This window comes from Poromitra crassiceps, assembly GCF_964638095.1.
Source record: "Poromitra crassiceps genome assembly, chromosome: 11".
NCBI classification, from domain to species: domain Eukaryota; kingdom Metazoa; phylum Chordata; class Actinopteri; order Beryciformes; family Melamphaidae; genus Poromitra; species Poromitra crassiceps.
This window is the reverse complement of record NC_139643.1, coordinates 13,961,079-13,980,608: the sequence shown is the minus strand read 5'-3', so window position 1 is coordinate 13,980,608 and position 19,530 is coordinate 13,961,079. Positions and strand designations below refer to the sequence as shown.

General features: G+C 43.3%; 1 protein-coding gene across 1 annotated transcript in view; it reads left to right on the top strand.

Moving 5' to 3' along the window:
• The window catches only part of LOC310785413 (uncharacterized protein), a 39,353-nt gene extending 20,231 nt beyond the window's left edge, over positions 1-19,122 (top strand). Inside the window, exons 5-6 of the mRNA XM_083646468.1 lie at positions 10,136-10,251; positions 15,222-19,122. Coding sequence (XP_083502594.1) covers positions 10,136-10,251; positions 15,222-15,408 — 303 coding nt within the window. The 3' untranslated portion in view covers positions 15,409-19,122. The remainder of the gene's footprint in view (positions 1-10,135; positions 10,252-15,221) is intronic.
• Positions 19,123-19,530: the final 408 nt, after the last annotated feature.

The following is a 19,530-nucleotide window of genomic DNA, read 5'->3' as shown; positions in this document are numbered from 1 at the left end:
ACCCGGCTCCTGAGCTCCCTTCACCGGCATCATCCAATGATCCAACATGTTTGCGTTTAAGGTGTTCACGCAGGGCCGTTGTGCTTCCATGCCATGCAAGATTGGCTTTGCACATTTTGCACGTAACAGACTTTTTATTTCCAGTTAATATGAAGTGCTCCCAAACTTGCGAAGTTTTGGGTCGAGCTGCTTTCTCGTTCTCGGCCATGTTTCAACTTGTTTGTCGTTTACTCGTTTACTTTATATCAACAAAACAGATCGCTCTGCGGTCCAACTAATCGCGAGGCAACGAATCGATAATCAAATTCGTTGCCAACGAATTTAATAATCGATTTTAATCGATTTAATCGATTAGTTGTTGCAGCCCTACCTAGAATGTTAGTGAAGGTGCGTGCACCGGAGGGCGGATATTTCACTCAGCAGCTCGGGCATGGCACCTAAATGAGGCACCTAAAATCTGGGTTGCAATTCGGTACCGGTAGTATTGGTTGTAAAAGTACCGGTACGATATTGGTACCTGGTTTCGGTACTCAACCCTAGTCTCAGGGTTCCATGTCGCTGTTCCGACCTCTCGCTGTTCCGACCTCCCCTCTCCCAGCCCCCATGCCTAAACCTAACCTCCCCCAGACCCTAACCCAAAACCTAACCTCTCCCAGCCCCCATGCCTAAACCTAACCTCCCCCAGACCCTAACCCAAAACCTAACCTCTCCCACCCCCCACGCCTAAACCTAAGGTCGGCATTGCGAGTGGTCAGCATAGCGGGTGGACACCAGTCTCGGCTCCTACAATTGGAGATCTCTGCCTACTGGCCAAATGGATAGTGTCTGTTCACACTTTACCAGCCACTCAATAGCTTACCATTGCTTTAAGTTGTTGTTTTTTGTGAGTGAAGCAAATCTACCAGCCAGTTGCATATTTACGAGCATTTGGCTGGTGTTAATTGTGTACCCTGTTTCTACCCAGTTTTAACTGAAAGCTGGGGAAAAGTTCTCAGTCTCTACTTAACGGAAGCAGATAGAGACTGAGGACTGAATCTACTGAGATCACATTCCCCCATGAGGTTTGATGTGAACATGAGCTGAAGCTGCTGACCGGTATCTGCATAATCTTATGCTAGCGATGGGTTCTTTAAGTGTGATTTGCAAACTACTCACCAGAATGTTCTTTGACAGTGAGGCAGAGGCTAGGGGTGGCAGTAGCTCAGGAGGTAGGCATGTCGTATGCAAGTCGGAAGGTCAGAGCCTGGCTTCTCGCAGCAGTGTGTCAAAGTGTGCCTGAGCAAAACACTGAACCCCTAACGGCTCCCGACAAGTTGATTGGTGCCTTGCATAGCGCCCGCCGCCGTTGGGGTGTGCATGTGATCTGTGTGAATGTAGGCATTATTGTAAATCGCTTTGAGTGGTCATTAAGACTGGAAAGGTGTTATATAAATGCAGTGCATTTACCTTTTACTAAGAAAAATGCCAAAAACTATAGTGATAAGACAAATCTATCTTTCTGTGATTGGAATTGATTATTCACCTGTGCATCCAGCTTCTCCGTAAATCGTCCATGTCATTTTGGCTCTGCACATCTCCAGTAAGCCCCCGGTTCTCCAATGCTGTCAGGAGAGTTGACTTCAGAGAGAGAGAGAGAGAGACAGAGGTCAAGTCTTCACTAGGTTGTTTTCCAGAAAACAGGCAGAATATGTTAATTGAAGTGTTCTATCTACACTAATCCTTCTCTTTGTCCACACAGCTCCCCTGAAAATGGCTATAGCCTATACATAACATAAGGCATATATTTAGGCTATATATATATTTTTAATTGAAAAGGAAAGTAGGCTAGTTATAGACTACATTATATAAACTCTATAATACATTTGACATGTGCATATAAGGGTGTGGGGCTAACACCTATAAACACAATGAATTTCCTACAGTTTTAGGCCTATACATATCAGATGAAATAAAATAGAATAAACACTCACAAATACTGGTGCATGCCATAGCAGCGAAGATCTGCGTGTTTCAAACTCCTCGTATGGCCTTGACGCGCGCGGGTGTGTGTGTGTGTGTGTGGGTTACATGCACGTGGGTGTGTGTGCCCCCTTATGCCCCCCTTATCACTATGTCATCATCAGTGGGTGGGTGTGATGTCACGATGACATCATCAGTGGGACGAAAATTTAAACAGAGAACAGAGAACAAACAGAGCCCAAATTGCCAAATTTATGATAAGATAGATAGATAGATAGATAGATAGATAGATAGATAGATAGATAGATAGATAGATAGATAGATATGTGATGGAGGTGTTGGTTGAATGAGCCCAAGCTTAAGACCACCTATTATCCTTAAGTTACTGGTTATTTGAATGGATGTATTCATCACCACAGATATCTGGTAAGAACTCAATTGAGAAGATGTCCTCAAATGGGGGTTTACACACATGCAAGCAACTCTCTGTTAGTCTTCAGAACAATATTGTGAACTGAGATGTGTGGTCTCTGAAAAATACTAACGGCATAAATAACAAGCATTAACTATCACACAATGAAATGCATACACAGTATGCACCACATCATCACTATGCAACCACATCGAACATAAAGTATAATTTAACTGATGCATTCATCAATAACAGCGTTGCCAGACGTACGATAATTATCGTATTTGTACGATAATTTCGACCTCTGTACGATGTACGATCAATAATCCCAAAATCCCCCAAATGTACGATAATTTCATCATTTTGTGACACTCAGTCGAATCCTACGTCTATCACTCTATCTGTTTATACAAAGTAAGCACAGAAAACAAATGTACCCTGACTGAATGGGAAAGCAACGCTTTATTCACTGGCTGGCTCAAAGCTGTTGCAGGGTGTTTTGTTGTTGTTGCAACGCAGGCTGAGGTCACAGTGTTGAAAAATCATGCCAAGTCCAAAAAGTAGCCTGTGATCAGCCGCAGCCCCCCGGACATAGGCGCCGCTGGGGAGGGGGCGTACGATAATTTCACTCCAAAAACGATAATTTTGACCCTCTGGTACGATAATTCAACATTTGCCATCTGGCAACACTGATCAATAACAGCAATATTGGCATTTAACAAATAGAAAGCAATTGTGGATTATGAAATTACAATTAACTAGCCACACCTAAATACATCAAATGAAACAAATGAGAACCACAGATAATAAATCAACATGGCAAAGGTCATGAATCTAAACCTGCATGAAATAACAGCAGTAGTAAACTTACATGGACGCATAAATCTTTCAGTCCACAATGAGTCCAGGATAAAAAGAACAGAAAATAAATGAATATTCTGCTAACAGAGATACAGTGTTGATGGAGAGAAATGCCAACCACACACTGACTGCAACAGAGCAGAACTGAAACTAACTGTGGAGTGTCCTTCTCTGATTGGCTGAGGCCTTCATTGGCATTTCCCCAGAATTGAAACCTAAGCACCTGAACTGAAACTCAAAACAGGTAATCTCATTTGTCCACACGGGGCGCTCAAGACACACACACACACACACACACACACACACACACACACACACACACACACACCACAGCACACACACACACACACACACATGCGTGGCACACGCAAAGCTCTGCTGTTGTTGTTGCATCAAAACATTCTAACTCTCGAGTTGACCAAACAGAGAGGAATATAGTATCAGAAGAAAAAGAAAATGCATCAATACCTTTTAACACGTTCACTGCCGTTGACGAGTCAACTCGTCAAGCAGAAACCAACGGTTGACTGCCAATGACGAGTCAACTCGTCAAAAAAAAAAAAAAAAAAATTTGACGGTGGGACGTGGATCAAACCCTTTTACGTCTCCTATAAAAATATGGGAGCAACCGAACGTGTACAACCCATTCCACCGACCCACTAAGTGGCGACAGTGCTCTCCAGACTAGAGAAAGCGAGCCAAAACTGCAGGGAAAAGCGTGAGGAAACCATTCTCATACTGTAGAATGGTTTGGCGAAAACGCTTTCGCGCTGGCGCACAACGGTGGCGCACAACGGTGGCGCACAACGTTGGGGGGTTCCAAAAATAGACTCGGTGGAACACACTTTGAAACACGCAGCATAAAGCCCAGAATCGCAAAAGCTTCATCAAAGCTCTCAACCGAAACCCCAAGAAACGAGCGAGCCCATCCAGACTCGCCCGACGAGGGGCAGCCAGGCAGCACAGACAGCAGAAAGTCGCTTGTGACACACCCGCTGCAGCCACGGAGGGAGGAGGAGAACACACACGTAGGGTGACCAGATGTCCCGCATTGTGCGGGACTGCACAGCATTTTCAAGATTTTTCAAGCGTCCCGCAAATTGAGACGTCCCGCATTTTGATCGTCTGGCTCCAGTTTTCAAATGCGCGTTTCTAAAGTCTGGTTTATGAAGGCTGTGTGTGGTCTGTGGAGAAAGCAGGGAGGGAAAGCTGTCATGACGGGGCGGGCTATGTCTGATGTCACATGTCAATCAAACTGGAGCGGGTACACAAGGTCCTGGGATCAAATCAAAATAATGCAGGCAACCGGTTAGGGTACGCCCACACACCACCACAACACGGAAAAGAACAGCGAGTCGATTTGACGCCGCGCGCGGAATATGAAACATGGAAAGAGAAAGGGAAGAAACTGCGACTACAGCCAAGAAAAGGAGATGCAGCTACAATAAGGACTGGACCACTATTTACCCATGGGTGAAACCAGTGCAAGGCGATTCTCAGAGAGTGTTTTGCAACGTTTGCCGAAGTGATTTTTCAGTTGCACACGGAGGTGAATACGATGTGAAACGACACAAACAATGCGAGACTCACAAGAAACGTGTGGCTCAAAAGGATGCTTCCCAGTCTGTGGATACGTTCATACTGAAACCCAAACAAGATTCCAACACAGATAAGGTAACAGCAGCTGAAATAACTACCGTTTACCACACTGTGCAACACTGCCACTCATACAGGTCAGAAGACTGTGGCAGTAAGCTAACAGCTGTCTGTTGTTTGAGAAAGTACAGGCAGGACAAACCCTTTTGAAAGCACTTTAAGTACTACTTGAAAGAACAGTTCTAAGCCTTGACTGTTCTGTTTTATTGTAGGCTACACAGTTTAGTCAGGTCAGGTGTGTAGAAGCACTGTGAAACTTAAGCTTCATGCTTACTGTGTTTATGGAATGTAAAGTTGCATTTAAATAAAATACATTTGTTAAGTTGTTATTTGCATAGTCTATATTATGTGCTACTGAATCAACCTGAGGGCAGATGTTATGAGCTAAGGGCAGAATAGAAACGTTTATTTTTTTTAAGTTAGAGACATTTATATCAACATTTTAGACTACATTGATGCATTGGTAACGCGTCCCACATTGTCCCACACAAACATACTCTTTGTCCCACATTTGGCTAGTTGGGATCTGGTCACCCTACACACACGGAGGGAGGAGTTTGAAGGAGAGGGGGGTTTCCTGCTGTTATGGAGGAAATTACTGTTCAAAACTATTGTTTAGATGTCTGACGTCTTACTGATGCCAAAAATAAATGGTTAAAGTGACTGTTCTATCGAATTTCACAAAAAGGCATTTTTCTAACCTTTCATTTTCAGACGCTGAAACCATGCTGTATTCTACTGCTAATGCCTACATAACTACTAACTCTACAAACTAACTCTTTTAGACAGAGAAAGCACACATTCTATTAGTTCTTTTGAGATATTTTGTGTTCACAAAATCCTAACAGAAAAGAATCCTCGGCTCTTGAAAGATGAGCCAGAATCCTCAAAAAAAAACTTGGCAGAAGCTATACAGTAAAAAAAAAACTGTTGGCAGTGAATGTGTTAACTATCGGTGATGTTATGGAGACAAAAAAAAAAAAAAAAATGGCATCAGGACATTCTAGCTTTCATTGAAGCGAATTAAGAAAACAATGGCAGTAAATAATGGCAGCAGAAGACGGAGATATATTACCTGACATCACACCTTGTAAAATAGCTCCACCGAAAAAAAACCCAACAACAAGGTTGAGAATGAGATGTTGATGCCAGTGTTACTTAGCCAGCCCCGTCGTTGGTAACGATCGTCTTCACATAGGCCATTGCTTTCCCAGAATCCAGGAATTCCTTGTCGTCCCCTTTGTAGGAGATGCGCAGTCGGGCAGGGAATAACACACCATAGCGAACGTCACGTCGGCCTCGGAGAAGGTTCCTGATGTCGTTGAACGCTGATCGGGCCTTGGCAACGCTCGCCGTGTAATCTGGAAAGATGGCGATCCGTTCCCCCTTGTACTGGAGCGGGCCGTTCTCTCTGGCTCGGCGCAGCACCTCAACACAATCCTGGTAGTAGTGGAGTTTGGCGACGATGACGCGTGGTTTACCATCGAGCCTCCTCGGTGCGAGGCCTCTGTGTGAGCGATCAACCAGGATCTCCTTTTCCATGCGTAATACCTCCTTCAGAAGTTTGGAGACCGATGCAGTAGAACTTGAATCAGGATCCTCAGCGATGTCCACAATACGGATATTACATCGCCGCATCCTCCCCTCCATGTCCTCACACTTTCCCCTCAAATTCGCCATCTCAGATTTGAGCTCAGTCACCGTAGCTTGTAAGCCTGTGATATCATCCGAGCATGATGATAAGCCGCCCTCCACGCCGGTGATAGTATACCGCAAAGCATCCATTTCAGAGCGGATCGTGGCTGTGTTATTTGCAATTTCAGACTTAACCTCCTTTAGCTCACTCCTGAGGATACCAAAATCATCGGCCAACGCATTTTTTAGCTCTCCCCTGATGACAGCAGCAATGTCCGCTTTCAGCGAGGCTTATCTTGGCTGGTGTAGCACTGCTGTTAGCACGGTTAGCACTGCGGGATGTAGCGTTAGCACTCCGCGACGCGGAAGCTTTGGGCCTCGTGTTGGAGCTGGGACCGTCGTAACTGAATCTAGCACGGAGATTGTCGGCCATTGACGTAATGGAAGCCGCTCAAACTCACTCTTGGGTATTCTTGCATGTGTAATGAAACGAATTTCACATCAAATGTGGAAAGAATGCGTGATTAAATGATAGATTAGAAGAAGCTAGGAAGGAGCTTTCCCCACCACGTCTTGTATTTATTTTTAAACATGCGGCAATTTTGGACGACGAAATATGGACTTTGTGTGCAAAAGCCTTAACTGTCACTTCACTCAAATGAGTCACATTTCATTTCAATTTGAATGTTAATGATAAAATGTGCAGGGCTGGCCCGGATGCCTTTTTACAGGCTTTGAATACTTGTGATTTCCAAATGAACATTGAATAGTTGAACTAGTTCTCACCAATAACACGTTCAAAACTCATTTGAAGCGTTATTAGGTAGATAGATAGATACATTTTATTTCTGTGTCATGCACCATATTCATGGTGCCCAACCCATCTGGGCTTACAAGACACAAATCATTCAAGTTCAACAATACAAACAAATCAACAAACAAGCTACAAAAAGCTCAAACATAAACAAGACAAGACAGAGTTGTATTCAGATGAACAACGTCTCCATTCTGAGTTTCCAAGCACTCCCAATAAACCTGGCCAAAGTGAAGACTTCATCTCTGAATAGCCATTCCAACTTAGCATCATCTCCTGACCAAAATAGTTCAGGTTTCTTATTTTGCATTCACTGAAATAGAGACAATCTTGGTTCCTCATATAGCGTACAATGAAACAAGTGAAATTCATCTTCCACAACACCTAATTCACATACAGTACAACGTCTCTCCTCCTCAGCAATAGAATTGTTAGGATCCTAAATTTAAGTTTCAATGTCAAGGTAATGAACGAATATCTGAATCATCAAATAGAAAGGAGGAGGGTGTGTGTGTGTGTGTGTGTGTGTGTGTGTGTGTGTGTGTGTGAGAAAGGGGGACTGACTTCGGGGGGGAAATACAGGATACACAGTTTTGTTTTTAGTTTGCTTGTGAACCAAATTCTAAACATATTTTTTTTCTATGTGAGTTTGTTTGTTCTGTTGTTGGGTGCTCAGACTCTAAAAGAGAAAGAATGTCTTCATGTTGCAACGCCAACAGGAATGAAAAGAGACTTGTTCTCTGCAAGAAAAACAAGTGGTCTAGTAATTTATATTGAACTAAATTCATCACAGCACACATAGTTTTGGTAAAAGGTTTGGGGAGGCTGATGTTGTGTAACGTAACATAGCCAACGTGACCGACACCCCCCCAAAAGAAAACATGAAGATGTGGCAAACAGCGTTCCATGTGGCTGCTGTGTGAATCGCCTAATCCAGTTGAAGAAATTGTGTGATCCTGGTCGCTGTACTAGCGCCTCCTCTGGTTGGTCGGGACGCCTGTTCTGGGCAGAAGGCAACTGGTGGGAATAGCGTGATCCTCCCACGCGCTTCGTCCTGCCGGTGAAGCTCCCCGCTGTCAGGCGAAAAGAAGCGGCTGGCAACTGTGCATGTGTTGGAGGAAGCATGGTGCTAGTCTCGGCTCTCCCCAGATCGGCAGAGGGTGGAGCAGCGACCGGGGCAGCAGGGGGGGGGGGGGGGGGGGGGAGCAATTGGCCGTTATTTTATGAAGGGAAAAAAAACAGCTCACAAAGAACGAATTGATACAAAAGGTTTTTTCAATGGATTGTGTTACCATTGAGGATGGTAAATAACATAGTAAAAGTCTACTGTACCAAATTGAAAATGGTAACAGAATCCAAGGAAAAACCTTTTGTATCAATCTGTTTTGCTCCGCCCCGGTCACAACATGTACTGACTTCATGCCTGGTTGCACGCGGCCGCTCGTGGCGTGTGTCAAAAATAGACCAGACGAGGAAACTCTGGCTGCCGCGTCACACCCGCTGTGATCGCTAGCTCGTTAGCGAGGACCGTTATTATTATTATTATTAACGTGTGCCGCATTGATTCTGTGCAATTCGACCGAAAGTGGATGCCACAAATGCCAAAAATGGGCGGGGCCTAACACTAAGAAAATACGTCATCCCTGCGGTACTCTATTACTCCGTTCAAGACAACTCGGACCGCCGGAAAAAATGCGTTCCGACCTGTAAAAAGTGAATTGAACGGTCGTTCAGGCCGGAATTACAGCTCGGAAATTTGGGTATCATCCAGAGCTCCGGTTTCTCCGAGTTGACGTCACAGCCACATCAAAATGGCAACTTTACTTGACTTGCATCGTTAATGATAATCACAGAATTGTTATAAAGACGTTTGTTGACGTTTCAACACACAATTTGAGGCCTTAATTATGTAATGTTAATGTTTCATATGTGTTTGTGTCATCTGTGTTTCGCTCTGTGTGAAATTCAGCATTCAGCATGTTCGTCGGTTAGCATTGTTCGCTAGTAGGTAGCTACCATGCTAACGTGGGTTGCTATAGCAACAGCTTGTTTTCCCCCCGAGCGGGAGGTGCAGCGTGAACGCAAATCTGTCCGGGCCGGAGGTTCCGTGTTGAAACTTACGGCGGTCCAAGTTGTCTTGAGTTGTATTAAGACCCTTTTCACGGGGACGTTGGAAACTCTTATTAGTGTTTTGCTTGCACCTGTGTTTACCCTGCCTTTTCCACACAAACTGTCATCGCTATTATTAGTGTCTGTATCAGAGATTTAGCTGCAGAGTGACGCGAGAGAGACGCTTTGACAGGACAGACGGCTGTTGAAAGGAATCAAACATGCAATGTTTTGGTTAGGGTCAAGGTCAAGGTTTTCTTTATTTGTGTCCCTTGGGAGACATTTGTCTCCCAAGCTGCATACGTGGAAACATTTGACAAAAAAACACCAAGAACCAAAAACATTGCATATACACCATTGCACATACCCCCCGTGATAAAGTGCATCTCGTCACTTCTAGTTAATGTCATTAATCATTTTGATTGACAGAGGAACGAATGCGTGTTTATATCTATTATATTTGCAACGCGGGATCCTATATCTCCTGCCAGATTGCAGTAGTTCGTACTCTGGGTTCAGTACATGCGAGGGGTCGGATAAGATATTCCGAGCTTCAGTCTTACAGGACACTGTCTAACCATGAAAGGTACACGACTGTAAAGATAATGGAATTTAAACAAATGCTTTGTGTGTGTGTGTGTGTGTGTGTGTGTGTGTGTGTGTGTGTGTGTGTGTGTGTGTCTTGTCAGTCCTTCCTGTGGGAGCTTCTTCCCAGAGGCCACTGGAACGCCTTCTGGTTTGGCATCACTGATGAATCCACAGAGGACATGTGGAAGTGGGTGGACGGCACCCCGCTGGTCGGCGGGTAGGTCCTCCCGTCTCATTTACTGCAGAATGTGACTCCGCCCACCTGGCTCACAGCCTCCTGTGATTGGTCAGCAGATGGTAGCTGTGACTCAGAGCAATCTAGTAAAGCTGTGTTCACACCGAGATATTTATTTTTCTCCCTGTCGCTCGATTCAACCCTTTGGAATCACGCTGTCGCTGTGTTTAAATCGCTCTGCAAATCGGGAGCGCACTCCGCCCTGTGGCTGAGGTGTTCATACTCCGAGCTCGGAGAGAGGGACTGAGGGAGAGACTATTTGTGCACAATAGAGAGCCGCATGAACGAGTCCGGAAATCATCGATGCTAACACTCCTGGTTCTTCACTGTTTTCGCCTATGGGAGTTTTGAGTGGGTTTTTGGCACGATGCTTCTAATAATCTCTCTGGGCAACGCTGGCTTAATCAAACGCGAACCAGTGTTTAGTAATATCATCTTCACACACGAGGACCACTTTTATGAGTTTTGAAGCTTTTATGTGCCGTTAAAAGGGCGGCTAGCTAGCAAACGGCTAAATGAGACTACACTGTTGAGTCGATGGGGATATATACGTCAATAACGTCACCACTTCAAAGCACGAACACGGAAATTATCTTTCCCTCACCTGGTTCAGCCCGTTCAGCCCGGGGTAATCAGTGCACATCAACAACAGTCCAGGTTGAGTGCTGACGTGACGTGGAAGCCTATGCAACAGTGTGTAGTTCTGGATTAGCTTAGCTCGAGCTTTTTACTTCTAGGGCTCGCATTTACGTTACAAAACTCATGAAAGTGGTCCTCATGGGTGAAGATTATCCGACTGAACTCTGGTTCGCGTTTGATTAAGCTTGCCTTGCCCAGAGACCTTATTTGAAGCATCGCGGCAAAAACCCATTCAAAAATGAAGAACCAGGAAGTCCGGGACTTCCGCGTTCTGACTACAAAAATACGTCATCCCTGCGGCTCTCTATTGGCAGCACCTGTGTCGGCCCGCTGATAGATGTGGGCGGGGTGCAGCGATCTTGAGAAACAAGGGCCCCTATTCTCCCACAAGCCTTCGGCGCTAAAACGGGCCTTAATTAAACGCAAAAAAACGTGCCTTGCGCCTGTTTTGGGACGATATCAATATGGCTTTACGCTGCCAAATGCGCTTTAGGCCGAATGGGCGTGGCGCAGTCCCAGAATGGGCCAAAGTGGGCGTGTCGGCCTTAAATACCGGCGTACTGCTATCTTCGCACCTGCCGGAAATTTAGCGCTTTGCGCCTTTGAAAACCAGGCCTATTCAGTGCGCCAGTGCTCTTCTGCTGCCTCTCCCCTGTCACCCTTCTCTGTCTCTCTCTGAAACCAGGCCTATTCAGTGCGCCAGTGCTCTTCTGCCTCTGAGTCACCCTTCTCTCTCTCTCTCTGACTCCCTCGCTCAAACAGACACAACAGATAGCAGCACCCAGCTTCCCATAGGAAATAGCAGTTGTAAGTTTACTGCCTGTGAATGTCCACTCCCAGCATGCAATTGGGTCCTCCATTTCGCTACTAAATAGCAACCAAATGAGCCGAAATAGATATAAAAGGTAGATCTAAAATAATGTGTAATGGTAAGACAACCTGCAATTGTCGAACATTTCAATATTGGACCAAATAAAACATCGAAATGAAACACCACCCTATGTGAAACATATATGTCCTCTTGAGCCTATATATACCCCTTGTGGGTTTAACGTGATTTAGATAAGTGACAGCGGAACATGCTTCTGTGATGTGCTATACTGTGATGTCCGCTCCAATAACTTGGCCCTACTTGACATTTAGTTTTACAATAAAAACACATTTATGCAATGACTTTACATAATGTAGGGTATATTTATGTGCATCATTCTACCTGCAGCAGGGGAGAGAAAACGATATCTTTCTGGACAAACTTTCACCAATCTAATAGGCTATATTTTTCTAGCTGATGCGTTTAGTACATTATTTTCACTTTGATCTTGCTATAGTGTAGCGTATTTACATGCTTGCAGTATTGAAACTGCAGTTAGATTGGTTTGAGAAGCATAATAATATGGAATAATAGCCTATAATGCAGACAGACAGACTGGATGAAGGGAGGGGGGGGGCAGAGCGTTTGGCTTTCGTCTGGTTTTGCGGGATCACTGGAATTGGAGCTAAAAAGGCAAGCGTGCGATTCGTTTATTGCAGTTATCCAATGAGCATGACGGTGCATAATTTTACGCTTAAAAGGCGTGGTTGTAATGGTTGAGGCTGCGTCTAGCGCCAGCACGACGATATCAAGTGCGCTGGTCCACGCCCACTGATTTGAGCTGCGCCAGCCGCTCGGCCTAGAAACAGCGCCGATGCAACGATAGGGACCTATATCTTCACTGTCAAGAAACAAGCAGCACACAGCTCTAACGTTAGACAGGATGAAAACGCAAACAACACAACTGTGTTTTCTCCAAATGCAAGAATGAATAAATACTCCGGGGTTACGGCAGCCAATCAGCGTTAAGCAGCAAGCGACTGTTGGCAGCGAAATTACGCTCGAGTTGGGATATTTCATCTCGGACGCCCAGCGATTTTTCCCCCGGGCGAATATACGCTCAATCGCTGGTTTGCATTGACTTTGTATGTAAACTCAATGCCAGCGAAAAACTTTAATAGGTCGGTGTGAATGCACCTTTAGAGAGTGGCGTCAGCGAAGGTCCAAAACGCTGATCCAGGAAGGGGCCTTGTGCTATGTTTGAATGCATAAAATAAAGCTGATAATATACAATTTGATTCTTTAAACGTCTTTTCAAAAGTACATCACAAACAGTCCATTCTGCTGCAACTCGACAGCACTGCTTAATCCAGAACCTTAGAAAGTTCCTTTTGCAATGTAAACCACTGGCGTGAACGGAGATGTCGCAACTCTTCTATCATACAGCTCTGCTGTGACTCCGCCCTCCTGGCTCACAGCCTCCTGTGATTGGCCGGTCAGCAGATGGTAGCTGTTATTTTAGATGAAAACAAAGAAATGGTTGGCGTTGAACATGCTCTCTGGACCGTATTACACAATCAGCTGGATCTCTCTCTCTCTCTCTCTCTCTCTCTCTCTCTCTCTCTCTCCCTCTCTTTCTCTCTCTCTTTCTCTCGCTTTATATGTCTGTCTTTCTCTGTGAATGTCTCTCACTAACACCTCTCTCTCTCTCTCTCTACTTAACACACACACACACACACACAGACACACACACACACACACACACACACACACACACATTCTGACTAACCTTTTTAGGAATGTGAGCTGTGTTGATCCCTCATGCACCAAAAGACAGGTTTTGGTTTGTTTCCTGCACAGTGACGGTCAATCACCTGCTTTACATTAAACAGGGCCCGTCAGTGTGTCAGTGCAGGCTAGTGAACAGTGGGGGGGGGGGGGGGGGGGGGGGGGATCGATACAGCATAGTATCGCCATATTTTGTGGGCAATATATCGTATCGTATCGAATGCCAAGTATCGTGATATTTTATTATACAAAATGTCAAGTGCATGCAACATTTATGACAGGCTTTCATGACAGTGTTGGTCTGTCTGTCTGCTTGACAATCACATTTTGCTGCAATTAATATGATTGAAGTGAGATGAACAGACTGATTAGATAAGACAGATGTTGACAAAGTTTTGTCCTTTGGGGACATCATTTGCAGTTGAAAAAAGGTGATAAATCACAATATATCGCAATATCACAATACTCAATAATATATCGCAAATCACAATACTATCGTATCGTGAGCCAGTCGGGGCTTACTCAGTGTCAGTGCAGGCGAGTGCACAGGGCCAGTCAGGTCACTGTTATTAGTTTGCCCTCTCAACTCCTCGTGCTTCATTTGGCTTCGGGACAAAATATTCCGAGATATGTCCTTCCCCTTTAGTGCCGAGTCAGCAGGGTGTAATAATCATATGATGTCTCTTCCCCTTTATCAACAATATTTTGTGTCGATGCTGCTTGTTTTCTGTGGCTTATTAATCCTGTTATCCCCCTCTCATTCCTTCTCTTCCTCTTTTCATGCTGAGTTGTTGATGTCTTTTCCTACACTCACATTGTTGCTTTCTTGCCTGTGTTCATTTGGACGGTCCTGTCTGCTTGTATGTTGGCATGTTGTAATAACAACACATTTGGATGGTCCTGTCTGCTTGTATGTTGGCATGTTGTAATAACAACACATTTGGACGGTCCTGTCTGCTTGTATGTTGGCATGTTGTAATAACAACACATTTGGACGGTCCTGTCTGCTTGTATGTTGGCATGTTGTAATAACAACACATTTGTCAAAGCGTTTCAGGACAATCAACAAAACGATACAAATGATCTAACAACAAAGTAAACAGTGGATACATTAGTTAATATATCCATCTCTCTCTCTCTCTCTCTCTGTCTCTGTCTCTGTCTCTCTCTCTCTCTGTCTCTCTCGGTCTCTTTTTCTCTCTCTCTCTCTCTCTCTCTCTCTCTCTCAAAAATTCAAATTCAAATTCAAAAGGGCTTTATTGGCATGATAAGGTGCATCTTACATTGCCAAAGCATACATTAGCAACACTTAGCAATTACAAAGAATCAAAAACAGAAAACAAGGCATTTTGTTACTCAGTAACATAAATCACAAAATCTTAAGATATTCAAAGAGGAAGAGAAAAGAAAATTAAATGGAATATGATAAGAGAGAATATAAGACTATTGTTGACTGGAATCTATTCAAAATAATAACAGAACTGTAATAAATGGGCAGTTAAATTGTGATAGTGCAAATAGAGAGCAATTACAGTGTATTAACAAAAATTCACAGAATCTGTAAATAACCGTTGTTATTTTGAAATCTTCAGAAGAGAGCGAAAAACCAATCAAACCAAAAAAGAATAAAATATAATAGAATAGAATAAGATAAAATAAAGTATTAAAATAAAATAAAGTATAAAGTATATAGAGTATCTCTCTCTCTCTGTAGTTTCTGGGAGGACGGCGAGCCCAACAACCACATCAACGAGGACTGCGGCTACATCATCAAAACCCGCGTACTGCACCGAGTGGCGGTGAAGAGCTGGTACGACGCCCCCTGCACCATGTACTGGCCCTTCATCTGCGAGAGGGAGATGCGCACCGCGGCCACTAACAGCACCGCCGCGCCGCAGTAAGACCAAAACAACGTTATTTTTTTAAATGAACTTGTTCTTTGTGAACTTCAACAACTCTCGTCCAAAGCCGGAGTGAAGAGTTCTTACACTGCCTCTTGTCTTATTTGTATTGTCTTGCATATTTGTGTGTCCAAACAGGGTCAGAAGTAAGGGATTACAATGTAATGAGATTACAAAGTAATCAGATTGAATAAAAGGTAACTGTATTCTGAATTCAGTTACTGTTAAGGGAGGGGGGGGGGTTGATCTGGGTTTGTATGGACAGAATGATTAATACTGCTTTTGCACACTGCTTATTCTCTTGATAAATCACAGTATAATGCAAATTAGCCTTTCAAAGAACCTTTATGAGAATATTATGTGATTTACTTTTTGGGTCGCTAAATAAGTTTGAAAAGAATAAATATGCTTGAAGAAGGAAAAGGACATTTAAAGCAGCTACGAGCAACTTTTTCGATTGTTATTAAACAGTATAAATTTAATATCAATGCATCACATCTTACCTCTAATAGTCGACGAGACCAACGCACAGTAGTCTCGCTTGAACCCCGAGTGAATCGGCCAGTGTAGTCTGTCTGTGGCCAGGGAAGATCAGGAAGTGAAATGAAACGGTTTGCAGCAGCCACTTCGGCCATAACCACAAAATAACTTCCAAAAAACCTGTTAGAATATAACGAGAGATGTTCACGGGAGTATGCGTGGCATTCACATTGTTTATGCTATGTTGCTAGGCAGCGCGAACGGGGTCGGCAGGCAGCTGCGTTTCACTTCCGGGTTTCACTTCCGCGTTTCACTTCCGGGTAGCCGGGCCGGCGGTAAGGAGAGAGAGAGAGAGAGCCCCCTGTTGACGCGAGTTTAGACAGAGACAGACTTAATAATCATCCAAGGGAGCAATCTCCGATTCACACGGCTTTGCTCTCAGCTACTATTATAGGTAAGATGTGATGCATCAATATTGTAATTATACTGTTTAATAACAATCGAAAAAGTTGCTCGTAGCTGCTTTAAAGTGTGAAAACATGGACACAAACATCATTTTAGACCAATTACACTGTGAATTGGATGAAATTGTTGATTTAATTTCAATGTATTTTGGAGGTAAATTAATGTAAAAGGTTATGTTCAGGTAAATTGTCTGGGTTTTTCTATCACCTTTCCTCCAAAAAGCAAACTCTAAGTACACAAGTTATAGCACTTAGTTTGAGTATCCAGGGTATTCCGTCCGTATATCCAGGGTGGGAATTTCTTCATTTTAGGGGCGAGGCCATTTGGCCTTCGGCATCGCAAGAAAGTTTAGGGCACAAGGCCACAAAAGGCCATTGCTCTGTTGACATTGTGAAGAGCGATTTTTCTTAAATGTGTTCAAATGATTCAATGACACATCCTTTGCATAGAGCAGACTACATTAAACTGAGACCACTGATGCTTTTAAAGCAGCTGACACTAGCAGGCTGCTAGCAGGGCACTGCCAAGGTGGCCTTAGGGATCTCAGGGCGCCATTGCCAGAGGGAGGGGCAATGGAGGCCTCTGTGTAATCTCCACCCTGCGTATATCATTTCAGTGTTGTGCTGATAATGGATTTGAGGTTAGAGTTGTGGTTTTTGCAGGACAGAAACTCAATGTCTTGGTCACTGGCTGCAGTTACTGATTCATCCCATAATAGAGAGCCGCAGGGATGACGTATTTTTGTAGTCGGAACGCCGAAGTCCCGGACTTCCTGGTTCTTCACTGTTTCTGTCTATGGGATTTTTGAATGGGTTTTTGGTGCGATGCTTCAAATAAGGTCTCTGGGCAACACAAGCTTAATCAAACGCGAACCAGTGTTCAGCGGGATAATCTTCACACATGAGGACCACTTTCATGAGTTTTGAAGCGTAAATGCGAGCCCTAGAAGTAAAAAAGCTTGTGCTAAGCTAATCCAGAACTACACACAGTGTCGCATAGGCTTCCACGTCACGTCACCACTCAACCTGGACTGTTGTTGATGTGTGCGCTGCTGTGCATTGATTACCCCGGGCTGAACCAGGTGAGGGAAAGAGAATTTCCGTGTTCGTCCTTTGAAGTGATGACGTTATTGACCTATAATATCCCCGTCGACTCAACAGTGTAGTCTCATTTAGCCGTTTGCTAGCTAGCCGCCCTTTTAACGGCACGTAAAAGCTTAAAAACTCATAAAAGTGGTCCTCATGTGTGAAGATTATCCTGCTGAACACTGGTTCACATTTGAATAAGCTTGCGTTACACAGACCTCATTAGAAGCATCGCCCCAAAAACCCATTCAAAAATCCCATAGGCGAAAACAGTGAAGAACCGGGAGTGTTAGCATCAATGTTTCCCGGACTCATTCCTGCGGCCATTTTCACTATTTTATCAGGTAACATTTTACAGTGTAGGACTGTTACCAGTTTTTACAGTGTAGGACTGTTACCAGGCCAAGCAGAGCAGACAAAACAGAGCCAGCATTTCTTTGCATTTGGCTGCTGGTTGATGGTGATTTCCCGCACTGGATATAAAGTGGCTTTAGAGAGGTTTATGTCTGTTTTGTAAAGTCAGATCGTTTTTTAATTGTCAGAAGTTTGCATACATTTTAACAACTGTTGGGCCACAATTTGCAACAAGCAAAGGCTATGCATGTGAAACAGAAACATTTTAAATTTAAACCAACTTTATCGTGGCTTTATCTTTCCATAGCACTGTCATCGGATAAAAACAATTGTCTCCAAAATGAATGTTTATGTTTTCAGGGAATGAAGAAAATAATGCTTTCTTTCTCATTTAAACCTGTGCATTGTCTTTTAACTTGGTGGGGTTTTTTTTCCAACCACTTCCATGGTGAAGTAGCCGGTAGCTTTCTAAGCTATGCTTTCAAAGTAGCTTTCCTGTCAATTAATCGTTTGTCATTTTCAAGTAAAAACATCAAGCATTTGCTGCTTACAGCTCCATAAATACTGAGATTTGCTGCTTTTCTGTTTCATCATTATCAAACATTGCTTTTCGTGCTGATCATCACCCGTAAGTTGTGATGGGGAGTAATTATTTTTGTTATTTTATAGATTAATAATTAATTGATTAATTGGAAAAAAAATATCGGAGTAAATTAATCAAAAATCTAAAATAACCATTAGTTCAGTGTAAACTGCCGGCTTGTCTCCACACCTGAGAGGAGCGAGTGACAAATATACATTACAATGTGAAATAAAAGCCTTATAGGATCTTATACCGTCAACTGACATCAATTCCAAGTCCCTTGTATTTTCTGGAAGACTTGGAGGACCTGGTGTTAACATGGCTCATGATGGTGACTGTCATGTCAAGCTGTGGTGCTTCAGTCTTTGTATTTAGATTTATGCACCAGGGATGAAAGAACAATCCATGTTTTCATACACTTTTTATGTGTAATGGTATTAAAAACGATGTCGCTGCTGTAACATCTTTTAGCTTAGCACAGTGCCAGGTTTATTTCTGCTGTACATAAAATCAAAGTTGTTTTAATTATATTGGTGTATGATTATATGATCGAATGTTTCAGTGAAGTAACCACTTCAGAAAAGAGATTGCTTTGAATTTCTTGTAATGCACTTTTATATGTCACAAGGATTTCAATCTGTTTTTCAGGCTGTTTTGCTTGTTTTATTAGTTTCAACTTGATATAAATCAAATATGTGAAATTATACAGAAATGTGCTCTGTAAATAAAAAATATATAATTTCTGTACATCACGTCTATACCTCCTTTGGTTCACTAACCCTGGACCAACCAAATGTCTTATTTATTTTCTCTGGTAGTTTGTTTTCCTTTCTCAATACAGCTGAGCATTATTTATTCTCTGTCCAACACTGCTGGATGTGGCTTAGAAATTACATTATACTGTATTACTGTACGATGTAACATGTACAGTACATTGAAGTCATGTAAGTTGTATGAAGATAGATTTTCAGTAGAAAAAAGGGGGCATGCTTTGATGAAAATATCATCATAAATCTTTGGTCAATAATCACACAAAACATATGAACCATCACTTGAATCTTATATATTGATGCTTCTACAGCCCACCAGCAGGAGAAAGTTAGATTAGGCCACCATCTTGTGGCCATTCAGAGTAACACAGGCATAAATGTTACA